Source organism: Cololabis saira, chromosome 19, assembly GCF_033807715.1.
Source record: "Cololabis saira isolate AMF1-May2022 chromosome 19, fColSai1.1, whole genome shotgun sequence".
NCBI classification, from domain to species: domain Eukaryota; kingdom Metazoa; phylum Chordata; class Actinopteri; order Beloniformes; family Belonidae; genus Cololabis; species Cololabis saira.
The window spans coordinates 27,920,499-27,940,172 of record NC_084605.1 but is presented as its reverse complement, the minus strand read 5'-3'; the positions used below and the strand labels follow the sequence as shown (position 1 = coordinate 27,940,172).

At 40.4% G+C, this 19,674-nt stretch overlaps 1 protein-coding gene across 1 annotated transcript; it reads left to right on the top strand.

The window, feature by feature from the left end:
- Positions 1–126: 126 nt before the first annotated feature.
- LOC133419590 (regulator of G-protein signaling 9-like) lies at positions 127–15,334 on the top strand. The gene is made up of 17 exons (XM_061708843.1): positions 127–322; positions 1,917–2,013; positions 2,611–2,661; positions 2,841–2,947; positions 4,726–4,777; positions 4,863–4,921; positions 5,002–5,078; positions 5,156–5,237; positions 8,593–8,655; positions 9,177–9,206; positions 9,311–9,372; positions 10,471–10,584; positions 10,700–10,815; positions 10,989–11,076; positions 11,477–11,615; positions 11,716–11,798; positions 14,426–15,334. The coding sequence occupies exons 1-17, from the start codon at positions 254–256 to the stop codon at positions 14,601–14,603; spliced, it is 1,467 nt and encodes a 488-aa protein (XP_061564827.1). The 5' UTR covers positions 127–253; the 3' UTR covers positions 14,604–15,334.
- Positions 15,335–19,674: the final 4,340 nt, after the last annotated feature.

Here is a 19,674-nt window from a genome sequence, read left to right as displayed (position 1 = left end):
ATTATTATTATTATTATTATTATTATTATTATTATTATTATGAGTTCATATGAGTAAGAAACAATAAGAACGAAACTATACATTTCCAATGTCCAATTCTCCTAACAGAAGAACTGGCGAGACCTTGAAGGCAACATCACCATCGATCGGGCTATTTGGATTCCCCGTGAGCATCCTCACACACGACACCGGGCTCACAGGCGCCAGCAGCAATATATGCGTGTGTGAACGAGTACAAAGCATAATCAATAACATGACCATTAAAAATCCTATCCGGGATTATGGACAGAGGTATCGACCACGGATGGCTTGTCTCAAAAAGGTAGGTTCATTTACATTAGATATGATGTAAAATCCCAGCTCTGCCCTGGCTGTTGGAGTATACCTGCAGACGCATCAGCACATAGGATATTCATGCTCAGTCGTCTGGCTGTGGTGGTTTTCTGTAAACTCATAAACAATACATTTTAAAACTATGTTTGTCTTTAAAATGTTCTGATTCTTCAGGTCTGCGAATGACTCCTGTTTTGCTGCTTTAACATAAACCCCTTATTAAATTCTTAATAAGACACATTTTAAAGCAACAAACTCTACAGGTGTTAGTTGGACTAACCTAACCTAACTTAAATCTAAGAGAAAATCATCACAGAACTTAATCTGAAAAATGTAAACACTCCTATCCAGGATAAATGGAAATTTAGAAATGGAACATTTGAGACACTGTAAATCAGATATCTTAATTTCTGTGTACACTTTATTGTAATGACATCCCCACTGTATTGTTGGAGTCTTTTTGTTTCAACCTTTTTTACTATAATAAGGTCATAGGGTTTAATAAGCATTAAGTCTGGATCAGTATAAGTGCTCCCATCTATACCGAGCAGCTGCTGCAAATAAGTTAATCCAGGCACTGAGTGTATTGAAATCAACGTGATAGTTCTGTTGACTGAAGATGTCTTTATTCATCATTTCATATTTCAAAATAATCCAAGAGCTGGATATTTGTCACAGTGACATAGGACACAACGAGAATATCTCATTTCATTAGAGTTTATTGATTCCCCTATTGATGCAGCGCCGTCTCTGCAGGGGATTGTGCTGAGAGCTCATCCCCAGGAGAACTTGGAGTCCCGGTCCATGAAAGCGCACTTTGGTCAGGCTCATATTGGATCTTACAGCCTCTCCAGGGTGGCTTCAAAGCTCTAAGTCACTTCAAACAGATCTGAAAGTCAGTTGTGTACACTCACTTTCACTGAAGCGGAAGTAATGCTCAGGATTAAAAAAAAAACCTTTTGCTTACAGGTGTACATCTGAGCTGTGGTATCTGAGAGAGCTGTAGGATCATTGATGATAAACGAAATAATGTTTAAAAAGGAAGTGAGTCATTGCTAACCGCCCACACATGCCGAATCAAAAGCCATGATAACAGGGCACTTCGTCTCACCTCTCAGCACTTTCTAATGAAGGGCTAAGACTCTTGGATGAAACACTAGAATAGACATGTTTGGAGAGTGAACTAAACAGAGAAACCGAATCACTCCAGCTTTTGTTTGATCTGAAAGATTTATTTCAAGCTTTGTGAGCCTTGATAGCCCAGCGTTTGCCTTATTTTTTAAAAGTCAACAGCAGCTTGATTTAGCTTTTAAGTCCTTCATTAAATAAAAAAAGGTTAATTATGCCAATGATGCTCCAGATGATGATATTAATTATCTTCAACATCACAATAAATACTCAAAAACGATGTGATTTCTGACCAAATTCATTCTCAAAATTCTACAATTTCTTATCAAATCCTGCTTTTTTCCCCTCCTCTGTCTAGGGTGCCTTCCACAACCCGTTGTCAAAGCAACCTGTTGGCATGGTGACCTCTCTTCCCCCCTCCACCTATTTCACCTTTTGTAAATGTTACTTTACAGGCGGAGAAAGTGCTGCTGGAGATGCAGGACCCCAGCACAGGAGTAAAGTCCCAGCCTCAGAGACTGGCTATCACCACCATCCCGCACCTTATCACCGGTAGGGACGGCCGCTCTCGCACCCGCACCATCACAATGCACACTTGACTCTATTCAGTCATTCTGTGGCCGGTTCTGTGATTGTGTCTGCATAGTCTCAAAGGAGGGTATCAGAGCTATGGGCTCAAACTCGAGAGCCACAGATTTCATCTCCATGACAACCCCCATGGTCTCAGACTCAGGCAAAGGGAAAAAGTAGGAGGTAAAAGGAGGAGGAGGATGATTGAGCGGGCAAGAGGATGCAAGAAGAGACAGACATAGAAAAAAACATGGATGCTGAATATGTGGCGGGGGAGGAGACAAAGCAAGGGAACCTGTACTCTTACATCATTTGCTAGTCTTTAATACACGCAGCCATCTGTATGAATGATGCTCTCAGCTGCTCCTTTATTCTTATGCTTTTTCCTTTTCTTTTTACTACTTGAATTATCTTTCTCCTCCTTGCTCCATCCATCATTTCCTTCTCTTTCTTTACCCTTCCTATCATAGTTGTTGCTTTATTTTCCTAACATTCCTTTCCCCTTCTCATTCTCCTAAAACAAATATATATTATACACTTTCTAATGTTTTATTTGCTCTCACTGCATTTGTCTCCCAGGTGAAGACATAATTGCGTGGCTAGCGGACAAATTCCAAATAGACACAGAAGGTGAGAGATGTGACCGCCGCTTTTTAGTGAAGTGTTTTGTCAAGAAGGATTTCATTAAGATGTAATTATGGTAGTTAGGCACGGCAGTTAGGCCATGAACTCTGCATCGAAGTAAATGTCTTCGGAAATGCCAGAGTAGCTGTTAAAGTCTTGTTAATTTCTCTGTGTGCTGCTTTTAGAGGCCATGAATTTTGGTTCTGTGCTGGTGGCGTTGGGCTACATCTATCCTCTGCAAGACCACAAGCGTTTACTCATCAAACCAGATGCGTCCCTGTATCGCTTCCAGGTAAACACAGCAAATGTCAATCCTGAGCCAAAACCCCGAGCCAGGGGAAGCTCGTGCCTCATGCCAAGATGATGCAATGTTCACTGGAGCGCTTTGAACAGGAAACGTAGGAAGCTTCCCTTTTCTGTCGAGTTACGCTGCTGTTTTGCTGCAATGACTGTGTGAGCGGCTCCACTTTCTGTCTGGATTGTTCCTGAGAAAAAGGAAGCTTCATGCTCGCAACATCGCGTGTGAAAGGAAACATGTTCAGCATTTTTGTAAGAGCTCGAGAGTGCAAAGCAACACAATGCAAATTGGATTACATACTTTATACTGAGAAGTTAGTTTTTGTTTGTTTACAAAAAACAAAAATGAAATCAAAACTAAGCTAGGACTAAATGAGCTAAGACTAATTGAGCTAAGACTAACTGAGCTAAGGCTAACTGAGCTAAGACTAACTGAGCTAAGGCTAACTGAGCTAAGGCTAACTGAGCTTAGACTAGTTGAATTAAGGCTAACCGAGCTAAGACTAACCGAGCTAAGGCTGACCGAGCTAAGGCTGACCGAGCTAAGGCTGACCGAGCTAAGGCTGACCGAGCTAAGGCTGATCGAGCTAAGGCTGACCGAGCTAAGGCTGACCGAGCTAAGGCTAACCGAGCTAAGGCTAACCGAGCTAAGGCTAACTGAGCTTAGACTAATTGAATTAAGGCTAACTGAGCTAAGACTAACTGAGCTAAGACTAACCGAGCTAAGGCTGACCGAGCTAAGACTAATTGAGCTAAGGCTAACTGAGCTAAGGCTAATGAGCTAAGGCTGACTGAGCTAAGGCTGACTGAGCTAAGGCTAACTGAGCTAAGACTAACTGAGCTAAGACTAACTGAGCCAAGGCTGACTGAGCCAAGGCTAACTGAGCCAAGGCTAACTGAGCTAAGACTAACTGAGCTAAGACTAACTGAGCTCTTCGTGTAACAGAACAACTCTCATTTTCCAGTTGTGTCATATCTTGTAATCGTTGTTCTTAACCAATTACAGCTTTTTTTAAGTATGCTAAGTGCACAGCTACTTTAGAGCAACTTTATAACAATAAGATGGAAAATTAGCATAATACAAGTACTTTAAGCACAGTTGTCATTATGTGCCACATTGCAACCTAAAATTCTCATTAGATCATATAAGTTGTTTACGTTTCCTTTTTCTGTCTCAACATTGTCAAAAACAGTATTTTTGTAGTTTTCTTTGTATTTTTTTGTCATAGTTTTTCCAACCTTGAATAAGGGCTGTGGGCTGTGGTGGTTCTTGAGCTAACCAATCAGAGCAAAGGGGCCTTTTTGGTGGACTGGATATATTTAATCCTGCAGGAGCAAATAACATTCCACACGCTAGTAATTGAACCAAAGATAGACCGTGACCTCCATCCATGCGTCCTTTTTGTTAGATGCAAGGTCACAAGGTCAGAAGTTGTAATACAATATGTATTTTTTAAATCAATCAGAATTGAAGATGATTTAACAAAAAATACATTACTAATTGGATAAGTTGAGTGTTTTTTAGTTTGCTTTATTATATCAAGGACTCATGGTGAACATTCAAAGGCCTGACAGTTACAATACTCAAAAACAATGCACATTGCATGCTTCAAAATTGAATTATTGTTACAGAGAATTCAGTGTCTTCTCTGTTTGTTCTTAGTTTACCTCTCTGCCAAGTTTCATTTGTATTTATTTATGTATTCTTAAATAATACCTGCTAACAGACAAACTTGTCTAACCCAGCACTAAGTCTGTTTCTTGCTGCTTCAGACACCATATTTCTGGCCCACGCAGCAGTGGGCCGTCGAGGACACAGATTATGGTGAGTGTGACAGGAGGCGACACATTTTAGCTGATGTTGCATTACTAACGACCACCTAACAATCCTTTCTGTTTCTTCAATGAAGCAATTTACCTCGCGAAGAGAAACATTCGCAAGAAAGGAATCCTGGAGCTGCACGAGCAGGTGAGGATGCGACTAACGTGGACAATGGGAAACCTTCTTGGTTTGTTGGCATTTACTGAGGTTGTGTTTCCCGTCCGCAGGAGCAGTACAACCGTCTTCACAAGTGGATGAATCATAAATGGGATTTCATTGTGATGCAAGCTAAAGAGCAGTACAGGTCAGTGTTACAGAAGCTCAGTGAGTTTTGAGGTGAACATGATCTAAATGATCGTGTTTGTTTCTGTGTGATTTTAGAGCTGCAAAGGAGAGGAAGAAACCTGACCGTGCGGTTTTTGACTGTCAGGAGAGAGCCTACTGGGTGGTTCACAGACCTCCGGTGAGAAAATGCACACAAATAGTTATCAGAGTTGCACTGTGAACACGGGGCATATCTATGTGTAGATGTGCTGTAAGTTGCATGCCAGCAGACACAGAAGAGTAATAAATAAATTGCATTCCAACCCTAAACTTCCCAGGGCATCTCATTATCTCTACCCATGATGCCTCATTATAATTATATGTCCAAGCAGAGGAAAAGGGCACACCTGATTAATATTTCACACTGCACTGGCGAATGTGTTGTACTGGTCTGCACCTTGTGCACATCACAAGTCCTGTCTTGTGAGGGGGATCACCAACAGACCCAAAAAGGGCATCGAAAGATGTAAGGGTGTAAAATGTCAATCTCAATCATTTATTTGATAAAGTACAAATATATTTGTGGATAAAATATTCACCAAATTATATCCACAAACTAAGATGTATTCTGAAATTGTCTTGAGCGAACTGGCACACTGCATACCTGACTCCGGGGAGGATTCGTGTGTTGTCTGCTTGTTGGTTTTTCTAGCTGGAGGCAACATAATGAAGCCGTTCATAATGTCTGTTTATGCTGTGGGCACTTGAAGTGAGTCTGCATAATTCAAAAGTTCACTCCAGCAAGTAACAGTTGCAAGATAATGTTCAGTCCCAAGGCATGATGTAACAGTAGCACAAGAGGAGAAGCCACGGTGTCAGTGAACTGAGGCCGTTGCAGAAGCACAGTTGACCGGATTCGATCAAAGAGGGATGCTTTTAAATGGTTAAATGGGAATTTTTTTCCTGCTCCTAAGAGTTTATGTTTTTCTGCCTGAACCGATAACCAATTCAAAAACGCTATTTGGGGCCACGTCAGCCACTTTATTAGGTGTACAAGGTGTGTCTAACAAAGGGGCAGGTCGGTGTATGTCACTCAGTGAGCTTCTATGATGTCACAGGACCAGATCAGAGTAGAATTAACAAGCCTCCTCATCTTTGCCTCCTCCCAACTTCATATCAAGCTGTGACTCAGAAGTAGGTAATGAAAAGCGGAAACATGGATTTATAAAGAGACACATGATGGAAAATGGGCCAGCAGAGTGAATTCTGTGACTCCGCCCACAGAAAAGCAGCGGCTATTTAAAGGTGCCGTGCAAGTGTGGGGGTCAGCTGTTAAGGGATCAAATATTTGCTGTTGATAGCTCACTGGATCACCCTCAGAGAGGGAAAGAGCATCACAGAATCTCAGTTATTATTGGGTTTTATCCTGCACGTGGGACATTTTGAAAGCAGCCCAACAGCAGAGATCTTGTTCAGAAATATGATTTTCTTGTGAATCAGTGTTGCAGCTTTGTGCTGCCCACCTATGATGTACAGCAAAAGCAGAATGATGTGAAACTGTGGGGGAGATAAATGTAGCGGAGGAGAACATTTCCACTCTCATCTGGGTCTGTCATGTCACCGTACCCTGAACGGTGAGTTTATTTGTGGAGCGCAACTCAACAACAAAGTGCTTTACAGAGACATTAAAACATCATCACATAGTAGAAAATAAAAATCTAATGATAAGAATGCTTTAAAATGTAAACAAAAAGAAAGAAAATAGAACAATAGATGAAACGGAAGTTAAGACATGATCAAGTTTTGAACCTCAAGCTGAGAACAGGTGAGTCTTCAACCTGGTCTTAAATAAACTGAGTGTTTCAGCTGATCTGAGGTTTTCTGGGAGTTTGTTCCAGACATGTGGAGCATAGAAGCTGAATGCAGCTTCTGCATGTCTGGCTCTGACTCTGGGAACTTAATTAAAAAAAACCTGGATCCAGATGACCTGAGGGGTCTGGAAGGTTCATACTGGGTCAGGAGGTCACTGGTGTGTTTTGGTCCTGGACCATTCAGATCCTTATAGACCAGAATCAGAACTTTAAAGTCCATCCTCTGACCGACAGACAGCCAGAGTAAAGACCTCAGAGCTGGACTGATGTGGTCCACTTTTCTGGTCTTAGTGAGGATGAGCTGCAGTTGTCTAACTGACTTTTTAGGTAAGCCTGTAAAGATGCTGTTACGATAATCAAGCTACTAAAGATGGATGCTGGACTAGTTTATCCAGGTCCTGCTGCGACATTCGATATTTTATCCTTGATATATTGTTAAGGTGATAGTAGGCGGACTTCGTTATCGCCTTAATGTGTTTTTTTTCCAAATTCAGGTGTGAGTCCATCACTACACCCAGATGTAAATCTGAACTGCTCACTTAAAGACACATTTCCAGACTCTGGTGGTCTCAAAGAGACCAGGTTGGGGTATTTCAACATGTTTGAGTTTGGCAGACACTACAGAAACCCAAAGATGCTTTCAAAAAAACAAAAAAATATATATTTATCATGTATTCCCATTTGAGGGTTGTTTTTTTCTGATAAGGTCCAACTGCAGTCAGCTATTATCACCCCCAATCAACAATAGTTTGTGTGGATGGATGGCTTTCCTTTTAAGAAATCAATTGCAAAAGTTAAGACTTTAGAAGTAAGGACCTGTACACTGTAAAAAAAAAAACTGTGAAATTTACAGTAAAATACTCGCAGCTGTGGTTGCCAGAATTTCACCGTAAAAAAATACGGTAACAATTTATATGACATTACGGTATGCTTTTCAGGCAACCATAAATTTCATAGTTGAGAACTGTTGTGTTTTATGGTAAATTACTATGAAAAACAGACATATTGTAAACCTGTTTATGTAGAAATTACAGTATGTTTTTGCATAATGTTGAACAGTTTTATACTGTAAATTTAAATGTAAACATCAGCTAAATCTATAATTTACACAGAATAATACAGTTAATTTTAGGGTAATTACATGCCTGTGATATTACGGTATTTTCACATTTTTTACCAAAATATTATATTTTTACAGTAAAATTGTGTGATTTCTACATATTATTACAGTAAAAAGTATAGTTATGTACTCTTTCTTGATTTATGGTAATATAATGTATCTACTACAGTGATGTACTATTTTGGATTTTACGGTCTTTTACTGTTGCTATTTTACAGTTTTTCACTGTAATTTTTACGAACATTTCTTACAGTGTGAAAGTACTGTAGTATTAGTCAAGACTGAGCAACTGCATGAGTTATTACTCAAATGAAATGTTTTTAATGGTAAATATCGTGACAAATTGACATATTTTGAAGCTGTTTGGTGACATCAGACAACTTACTGGCGAGGTGTGAGTCCACAGAGTTCCCCTATACACTGGCGACTAGCCTCTTGCTGTCTCAGATGGCCAGAAAAACATAATTAGGTGGTGATTAGCATCAGAAAAAAAGCCATCTGGTGTCATTAATTAGTCCTTTGGTAAACACACATCGTTTAATTACCTTTATGTGTGTGTACAGCCAGGGACAGTGAGTGCCATGGACTTTGGGCTGGAGCGACGAGCAGATCCTAATGGAAATGAGGTAACAGGTGAGTCTCTGGATGACCTTTATGGACATAATTCCTGTCAATCAGCTTATATTCACTAAGAGGCTTTAATGCATGGACGCAGCTGCAGTATGAGATACTTGCTTTCTCTTACGTTAATTGTCTTTTATTGAAATGTTATTAAAATCTCTTCGCTTGTCTTCTCTTCTCTTCGCTTGTCTTCTCTTCTTGCTGCTTCCCCTGAAGGCTTTTCCTGTGGGTCTGTAGTTCAATCCACACATTTAAACTCGCTACAAATCCCCGCACACAAATTACCGCCATCCTCAAGCTCTAATTGGAGAAAGTTAATCACCCAAAACATATTGACTTAACAAAAATATCGTCACACTCAAGGTCTAAAACCCAATACTTCTCTAAAAGATAGAAGCCCATTTAGCAAGGACTAATATCTCAATGTCACTGCACATTCATGTATTTTATTCTAAAGCTGTTGCTGGTCTTGAACTCTGCACTTTAACATATAGTTATGTATATCATTTTATTTAATTTTTTTCAGACCAAAACACCTGATGACTATGAGAGAATTGTGAGTCTTTTTACCCTGGTTTTATTTATACATGATCTTGTGTTGTTAATCAACTAACGATTCAACATTGTAATAACTGCAATAACTCTTGCTGCTTCCTGTAGATGATCTTCACCCAGCAGGCCATCATGAGACCCAGAGTGAAGTCATCTGTGTCCATTGGCGCGTAAGACTCGCATTAAGTTTACTCCATTATCTTCAACAAACCAGTCACGTGTGGCCGGCTGCATTATGAGGTGTATCTTAGCACACAATGACTCTTTATCAGATCCTCTCTCCGATCTGTAAGAGCTAGACAGATTAAAGTTAAACAGATTTGAGCTACAGCCAATGAGTGAGTGAGCATGACACTGGGTGAGGTCACCGTGAGGAAGAGGATCAGTTTCCTGTGTGTGTTTTATGGTTTGAAGTCGCTGTCACACTGTGCAGTGTGAGGCTTCAAGAGTCTTGATTACAGGCAGTCATCAGAATCAGAATCAGCTTTAATGACAATGTTTGAACATATCAAACAGTGAATTTGACTTCGGTTAACACCGTTGGCGCTATAGTTGTTGTCTGTGTGGTCTGAACATCATTGCAACTCTCATATAATCTGAAAGCAGCCTTAGAAACTGAGTTTAGCATGGTCCTACATTCTGTTTCCTGTAGGTCACACCTTTGCCAGGTCTGAAGCTGTCACCTGTACGGTTTCAGAACTAAATTATAAAAACCTCCCTGGTGGAGCTTTATTTTTTGAGACCATTGCAGCTCTAATTAGTGAAACTAACTCACTCCACACCTCCTGTTTACCACTGTGTTTAAACTGATTCGTAGCTGTGCACCAGTCCTCTTACGCCGTGTTTATCTTTGTGTAAGTGTTGTAGTACGTTTTTTTTATTTCCTTTTGCAGTTTTTTTTACATGTCGTGCTAGGATTCAGACGTGCAGATACTTTTAATGACCACAGATTTTCTAACTGAAACATCAGTGATCACAGGTCGGGTCACTCTGGCTGCACTGAGTTTTTACTTTTGTAGCATCATCTTTTCTAACTGTACAAAAAACTACTCTTTTGCCCAACTTATAGGTGTATGTACACATCTGTTGACGGTTAGAACTTCAAAGCATGCGCTTCTATATAAAGCTGTAATTGAGGATTTTTTGTATTTTCTCACTAAACATTCATTTCAACTGTGCTGCACCTCCTGCTTATATTAAAAGCAATGTTCATGTGAATATACCGATAAAATATTTCAGTTAGTAAAGTCCTCCACTCTCCCCTGCAGACTGGTGAAGTACTGCACCACCTTTGGTAGTCACGACCCTTTTCTCGCCAAGTGTCTTCCCAGCAACCCCTGGCTCACTGATGAATCCACCTACTGGAGCCTGAACCTGTCTACGTGAGTCGGCTGAAGATTATACATATTCCATGAAAAGGAGCCTGCATAAAAAAAAGAAGAAAAAAAAAGTTCAGTACGTCAACGTTTATCTGCGGTTGTTTGTTTTGTGTTTCAGGGTGGAGGTGCCCACAAAGATGCGTGTCGAGAGGTGGACGTTGAGCTTCAGTGAGCTGCTCGCTGATCCTCGAGGGAGAGATGATTTTAGATACTTCCTGAAGAAGGAATTCAGCGGTATGAGGATTTTAACCAAGTCATCCATCCATCCATCCATCCATCCATCCATCCATCCATCCATCCATCCATCCATCCATCCATCCATCCATCCATCCATCCATCCATCCATCCATCCATCCATCCATCCATCCATCCATCCAGATTCTGATTCTGATTCTGGATGTTTTTAGGTGAGAACTTGGCCTTCTGGGAAGGTTGTGAGGATCTGAAGTGGGGTGCTGCTGGAGGAATGAAGGAGAAAGCAGAGCATATCTACAAGTAATGTTTCAATTTCTTTTCTTTATTTTGTCTTTTCCAAATAATACTGATTGCGGTAGAAATTGTAAATGCAACTTTACTGGGTACAGTGCTTCTCCTTGCTGTGAATCGTGACTGTAAAGCTCTCTATTGACCAGAGGAAACATTTGGAAAGTTGTTTTTAAGATTTTCAGTTGTCACATTTTACTGCCTCATAATTACTGATGAATTCAAAAATAAAAAAACATAACAGTTCATGTTGACACAATACTCTTGAGATCTGGTTTTCAGAGCAGTGATCAAAATGAGCCTTCTTTTTTAGCTGCTGAAATGTTTCAGCATGAATTTAATGCAGTGCTACTTTAAATGCTTGTAAATGATGAAGCTCATCATTTCATCACTTCCCCGTTTGTTATTTCAGGACATTCCTGACTCGTGGCGCACCACGATGGATCAACATCGATGGAAAGACGATGGAAGTCACAGTGAAGGGGCTGAAACACCCACACAGATACGTTCTGAGTCCGGCCCAAACTCACATCTACATGCTCATGAAGAAGGTCAGTAAACGCACCGGGACTTAAGATTTGAGTCTGGGCATGTTGAATCTGTATTCTCACAAATATATGACAAGCACACGCACATTAATTTATTTTGCAGGACTCGTACGGCCGGTACCTTAAATCTCAGGTGTTTAAGGACACGCAGAAGAAGGCCATCTGTCCTGACCAGCACAGGTTCAAGTAAGAGGCAGCTCTTGCATTTCTCACACCTCGTTATCCAGGCAATTTACTACTACAACTAATAATAATGATAATAATAATAATAATGATACTTTTTATTTTGGACACTTTACAACAAACAGTGTAGTTGGACTTAGAGTGAGTAGGTGATCTGTCTGGATCTGTAGTGTCCGACCGATCATCCTTTTTTTCGATTATTTCGATCACCGATTAGGGGGAAATCAAAAAGACCGATAGCCGATATCAGCTGATACGATTATTACCCTTTTCGAGTCAGTGACGCTATATATCACCGTTGAACCGTACTCTACCGAACTTTCAATGAGAGAGACTTTCTGTATATTGTTCCACTTTGATCATTTAAGAACTATACAGCAGATTTTAAAAATATTTTCAAAAATGTAAATATAAGATATGCACTTTATGCAGCCGATTTTCTTTAAAAAAAAAAAAAGAAATCGAAATTATTTATTTTCGATTTTTTTTTTGGGGGGGCCGATACCGATTATTAATAAAATTATGAATAGCGAATTCGATTATCGGCCCCGGTACATTATCGGTCGCCCACTACTGAAGATGGGAAGAGAGTCAATATTTCAGATATCCCGTGGTAAGGGGTTCAGGAGTTTTGGACCAGAGCGGCTGAAAGCGCTGCCGCCGGGGTGCTGAGGTGGGCGGGGGGGCAGTGGGGTGGGTGGAGGACGGGGATCTATGGAGTGGTGATCTGGAAGAGCTCAGACAGATGAGATGGGGCGAGGTTATGGATGGCCTTGAAGGTGAACAGGAGGAGTTTGTAGTTAATTCTTTGGCAGACTGGGAGGCAGTGGAGCTGCTGCAGGATGGGGGTGATGTGATGGGGTTCTTGTTATGATCCGGGCAGCAGACTTATGGAGGAGAGAGGGAGGGGTGGAGTCTATTTATGCTCTGAAGGCGGAAGCAAGCAAACTGGGTGATGTTGTTGTTGTTGTTATGGGAATGACACCTTGAGGGGGAGGGAGAGACTGAGGAGCTGTCAATGGTTAGGGAGAAGCTGTCAGCTTTGGATAACAACATATTTGTGGCAATAAGGAGGAGTTCAGTTGGAGGTTCAATTCAATTTTATTTATATAGCGCCGTCTAATACAACAAAAGTTGTCTCTAGGCGCTTTCCAGAGACCCAGAACATGTGAGGTGAACAAGGATTTGATTTCAGATGAGCAAGATGTGAGAGAGGAGGGTGGGAGTATGGAGACTGGTTTACCAGAAAGGTAGAGTTGGCGGTCATCGGCAAAGCAATGAACATGGATATTGAATTTGCAAAAAATATTGATGATGGGGTTAAGAGAGGAGGAGTTGGATCTGAAAGATTTAAGCTAGGTGAACCTAGTGTGGCCTGTGCGATAAGAATTAAACCAGTGGAGAGGGGTGTGGGCGATGACTCTGGATGAGAGTCGATTGAGGAGGATGGAGCGTGAAATGGTGTCAAAGGTCACACTGAGACCAAGGAAGATGAGGGTGGAGAGTAGGCCAGAGTCAGGAGGGCTGTTTCGTTACCATGACGGTAGGGCTGTTCGATTAATCGATTTTAAATCGTAATCGCGATTATGTAATTAGAACGATGTTAAAACGTGAAACTCATAAAATCGATTTTTCACTTTTTTTTTTTTTTTTATACCTTGTCTGCACACATATTAATGATTGATGGAAATACCTCTCAATACCTGCGACAAGTGCCCCATGGGAGAGGCTCTTTAGTGTAGGAGAGGGCGTTGTAACATGCCACCGGGCATTCCTCAAGCCAGATTTGGTAGACCGGCTCGTGTTCCTTGCAAAAAACTTGCAAATGTGAACAGCAAATGTAATGACTGACATTACACACCTCTACCTCCTTCATGGGTTGCATTATTATTTAGCATGCAAAAACCCAGTTTAGTTTAATTAGAAAATGTCTTGTTTTATTTAATTGGAAATATAACTTACTGTATGTTTGCAAGTGCTGATTTGCTGTTTTTCTTTTCAGAGATAAAACTTTATATTTTATTATATTTTTTAAAACTTTTTTTCAACTTATTTTACAGAGTTTTGCACTTTATTCATTCATTTTTGGTTTAATAAGAGCAAAGTTTGCACTTAAAGCCCAATGGGGCAAATGTTCAATAAAAAACAGCATATTTGAAATAATTTCTTTGCCTTTTGTCAATTCACAAAATAATCGTAATCGTAATCGAAAATCGGATTTTGAGAGAAAAAAATCGAGATTTTATTTTTGGGCAAAATCGAACAGCCCTACATGACGGCAGCTGAACCCACTGTAAGGGTGAAAGTATAATCGAAAGGCAACAGTTTATTCAAGAATTTTGGAGATGAAGGGTTGGTTAGAGATGGGCGGAGGTTGTTGTTGTTGTTGTTGGGAGCACTTTGAATTGTCTTGTACATGAAATGTGCGATACAAATAAAGTTACCCTGCCTTGACTTGAGATCTGAACCAGGTTTTTTAACTCGTTCCATTTCGAATCAGCTCACAGTCACAGATCAAATGACACCGGACTCTCTCGTGTCTCCTCCTAAAACAACCACATCCTTCAGCCTTCTTCACCCTTTCCTTTCCTTAAATGTTTATTGCCCGTCCTGTTTTCTGCCCCCCCCAGTGATGCCCAGCTGAACCAGAATGCCAGGAACCGGCGGCCCAGTCTCAGCCCCATCATCGTCCGCCAGCAGGAGCAGGAGCAAAAGGCCAAGAATGCGGCCAACGTGGACATCACACAGGTCATGAGCAAACTCAGCAAGCAGGGCAAGGAGGTGCCCCCTCGTCCTCCCAATAAATGAATCCAAACACCACATGTTCAACAACAGACAGACTAGGACTAAGCTTCTGTCCTGTTTAATCTCTGGTGTATTTTATCTCTTAATGATAATGTGAGGAATTAGCTTAAAGCTGCTATAATCAAAGATTTTTACAACCACAATCATTTAGTAGTTTTTTTTCAGTATCAGAAAGCTACAAAAAAATAAAACAAAATTACAGGATGAGGGAATGTGTAATAGAAAATGTAAATGTGTAATTTAGGGGCATGGTTGTGAAGCCAGTGTTAAAGAAAGTAAAGGAAAAACTAACGTTAAATGAAAACTCTTTAAAGGAAAGGTAAGTTTGACTTCTAACCCGTAAAACTCTTTACCACATACGGTAAATATCTTTCCATCCACTAGTGGCCCGTTTAGTGGTACACCTTTAAAGAAAACAGAGTGGCAGCAGCCTGCCTCTTGAAACCATGACAACCATCACTGCAGCCTATAACTGACAGGGGGAGAAATATCTTTTTTCACACTTGGGTCAATCATTCCCTCCTAAAAGGCAAGAATGAAGTGATACTGACACTTGGGTCACTTTGAGTGGCGGTCATGTTTGGACGTTCAGTTTGTCTGTTTCCATCTGCTACGTTCATGTTGTCCATCGCTGGTTTCTCATGATACACGTGCGGTCCATCCTGGCTGTTCTGTCTGGCTGTGCTCTGTTTTTCTTTGTCATCAGTCGTTAAGTTAATAAAACATCCACAAAGCCTGTTTTGATCTGTTTGTGTTTATTTGTCCTATTTCTCATTTTCATGTTATTATGATTATCATGCTGCACGTCAGAGAAGTCTTTCTTTCTTTCAGTTAATTTAATATTTTGGTTTGTCATATGTGTATATCAGATTAGTATTATTATTAATATTACTTTATAATATGCAGAAACTTACTTTAGCGAAGGGTTTTAACTTAAAGAACCAAAACAAAACTTTTATAATCCAACCACATCCTTTTTTTAATCTGTGACACCCAACAAAGTAACATGAAATTTTATTTTTCTATGCATTTATTTGTATTTCCACACACGCCCACACGCACATCTATATGAAGTTAGCACAAAAAATAAAGACATTTGTGTTTGGTAGATTATTTCTTTGTTGTAACAATGCTTTTTGGCAATACATCTTAAACAGCTGGAAAGTTTAGTTCCCGTTTAAATGCACATTTGTAAGAAAACACATTTGTAAGAAACATCATCTTGTGGCAGGGGCAGCAGAGTTTAGTATGTGGGTTGTGCCCTTCTCTACCAAAGCAATGGTGGATGTCACAGGGCGCAAAGTGGGCGTCCCAAGAAGAAGACACCCCTAGAAGAAGACTGTTTCCTCACCCTGGGAGCACTTGGTTGCTGTAGACTGTTTTCTACAGATTTGCAGTCAAGGGCCGGGTTTCCCAGATCAGTTAAGTAGTTCTTAACAGCGAAAGACTTCTTTCAAACCTTCTTAAGGAGCCTGTGAAAGAAAATCGCATTTCCCAGAGTCGCTCTTAGCTTAAGTATCTCTTTCATTAAGAAGGAAATGAAAGATGCTGCTGACCCAGTCTTTACAACCATCTTAGTGAACAAAGACTCACAGATCCAGCCGCGTCAGGCAAATCATTATCACACCAAGCAATCAGATATTAAAACAATGCACCCCGCACAAATTTTGATCTATTTTATACTTTAGATTTATATTGTTTAGCATTTATTGGTGACAGCAAAGGGGGAAAAAAAAGAAAAATAAGGAATAACAAGTGTGTTCCTGTATATGCTTTATGCATTACGCACAAATAAACCGATCATCATGAATATCATTTATTTGATAATTTGGCCGCTATACAGCATGTTCTCGCTGCAAATCAACCGCGTCACCGTGCGCGAAGCAGAACTGTTTTTATGAACGCATTCGTGCGTCAGACTCAGCACTTCAGTCCCCTGGACGTGCTGTCGGACCGGGCTGTCCAGGCAGCCGGGACACCGATCCTCCTGCCGTGCCCGAGCCCGAGCACCTACATGTGTGATGACAGGGAAGCAGCAGCTGAAGAACGGCCTTTGATGAATCGTTCATTACAGTCTCAAATATAATCAATGGTGTCGGTTTATATTAAAGAATCTTTTTGCCCAGAAGAAAAAAGAGCGAAGACAACGACCCATAACTATTTTCTTCTCTTGAAAAAACCCACCTGCACCGCGGGGTTTAGGATAAAAAGACGCTACAGAGTCGGGATGCAGCGTCTCAGAAGAAGAGCAGTGGAATACGTGCGAGGCGGGGCTGATCTCCGCAATTAGAAGCACTCTATAATTGTAAAAAGAATTTCACTTATCACGGGTTCTTTTTGGAACATAACCCCTGCAAAAAACCAGGGATTGCTGTAATTCCACGTTGCGATTTGCGAAACTCGCCTTCTCTTGGCTCATGACCGCTCATGTTTTTGAACGCACACACACGCCCACCACGTTTCCTCCCGGTCTCTGTGTGTGGGGAAAAAAAGCCTCACTGTAGCCAGAAATAACGGAGTAACGCACCGTTTGGATGAAAAAGGGTCATTGAATTATATTTATCATCTTAATTTTTCATTATAACGCACAGGCAGCAGGGAATTAGTGCGTTAGGTAGCAGTGCTGCGTGTGAAAATGCGCTGATAGTGATCGGTGATCAATTTGCCTGGCATCGATTGATTTGGTTTCAGAACCGGACAGCTGCTCCAAAGAGCGTCTGAAAGAGCGAAACTAAAGGACGGTGTTAAGAAGTCATCTGGGAAACACCCGTATCGTAGGGTTCTCTCTTAAGTGAAACCTTCTTTGAACCTCTCTTAAATCCTTAAGAGAGGTCGGATCTGGGAAACCCGGCCAAGGTTGGCAGGATGACCTGGCTGACGTTTCTTCCCAGACAGTCCTGAACAGACTGCATGCAGCCAATCTTGGGTCTCAGGGCTGCCAGAGTAACATCTTCTGGTGGAGGCAGTGTGACGGTGTGAGGCGACATCTCCCTCACGAAGTCTCTCAGTGCAGAGAGATCTCCACAGTCTGGGACTGAACTCTATCTTCCAGGATGTCAACGCTCGGCCCCACAGAGCAGGTTTATCAGAGACCACCTCCAGAATTTGGGAGTGGAGAGGATGGAGACCTGCAGTCCTGACCTCAACCCCACTGAACACTCGTGGAGGAGTGACCAACACATCCACGTTGGCTGAGTTAAGACAAATGCTGGTTAAGAATGGGAGGCCGTCCCACAGCAGTGTGGGACCAGCATGAGGAGCCAGGTTGAGTTTGGTTCTTCCACACGCTACCGAGGCTAATGTTTGTTAAATTGATCAACTGTTAAACTCAATATGTGTTGTTTCTTCAAACTTCAATCATCCAATCCACCAAACAATGGCAAAGTAAGTTGTTTGGCATTGGCAAAGACATTGTTCAAGAGTGCAGCCCACATGCTCCTCTGCTGCTCATCCCTCAAACGCATGTTCCTGACAAATGTGGCAGCATCTAAAACGGAAGTAAACAGCTTTTTCAATGATATAAAATTACTGCTAAGAAGCATTTTTACAACAAAGAAATGACTTACCAAACACACATTTCATTACTTTCTGTGCTAAGTTTATATAAACTAAGTTTATATAAAGTATATGTTGCTTTAATTTAATGACTTTAATGAACTTATTATCAATTATAATTTTGAGCATCTGGGGTCTGATTAAACACAGATATTGTGTCTAATAACAAAGAGAAAATCTGCTGGGTTTTTTCTTCTTTTACTTATTTTATAACGTTGCAAATCGAGGTTTGGACAGTTGAATGGATCAGAGCCATATTTGAAACACGCCAAAAGAGAAGAATGTATATATATATATATATATATATATATATATATATATATATATATATATATATATATATATATATATACACATATATATATATATATATATAAAGCACAGAAACAAATGTTGCATAAAAACAGTAGATTGTATTTCTCGACTCTTCTGAAAATGTTGTTTATAGTGTGAACAGATGTTGAGTTTTTGAAAACTCTGACGTTAGTTTCTACACATCTTCAGGGTCTATGTTAATATACTTTGACCTCTGGTCTCATTTAAGGGGGCATATAGTAGAATAGTTTATGTTTTTCTGCAATTAAATATCTTGAGGCATTTTAAATTACCAGTCCAACCGTCCCCAACATAGAAAACCCTGTCACTTGGTTTTAAGCAGCCTGACTTTGAACTGGCAGCCAATTGCATCATCCTGGAGGGATCCTGAAATGATCTGAAGCAAACTGCAGTTTCCTTCACTTCCAACATTGTTTCAGACTCGGAAAATATATGTAAGCCTTTGATTCAAACAGATCTGTGAAAACATGCTGAAAGTAAGTTTTTGTACCGTTTCTCTTCATCAAAACATACCTGCTCCAGAAATAGTGTCAACTTTTGAAAAAAGGTCATTACATGTCTCCTCCAATACCTTGTCTCAGTTTAGCCGAGCATGAAGTCGGAGCTGCTGTAAAGACCATTTCCACTCAGTCAGCCTGGTCTTTGGTCTGAATCTCCCAATTAAAGTGTTTTATAACTGCCAGTCTACTTCTCCTGTGCTCATCACCTCTTCATCGGTTTCTGCTCTAAGTTTCATCTCCCCAACTTCCAAAGCCACTTGCACATCAGCTGATTATTTTCTTTGATCCTACAGTGTCTATTCAAGTGTAATAAATCGCTCAACCATGTTGTAATTAGGCTTCTACCGCAATATATGTCCGAGTTTAACTTGAAGATGAAACTAAAATCATAGGCTCTGTTAGGGATTTGTGATCTCTAACTACATGTCCAGGAACATTTATATAAAAACAATATCTATGATTACGATTTAGTCATAAATATCTAGAATTAAGTGAACATTTCATTCTTTTTTTACATTACAACTACTTTTATGCTCTCTGTATATTCATTAATTAAGTCTTTAAGTATCTTCTCCAAGCTCTTATGCTGTATCATAGTATAATGTTCCCCTGAATATTTTATAAATGTCCATTAAAAACAGAAGTTTCAGTTTGCTCCGACGGACCAGCTCCGGCTGTTGCTA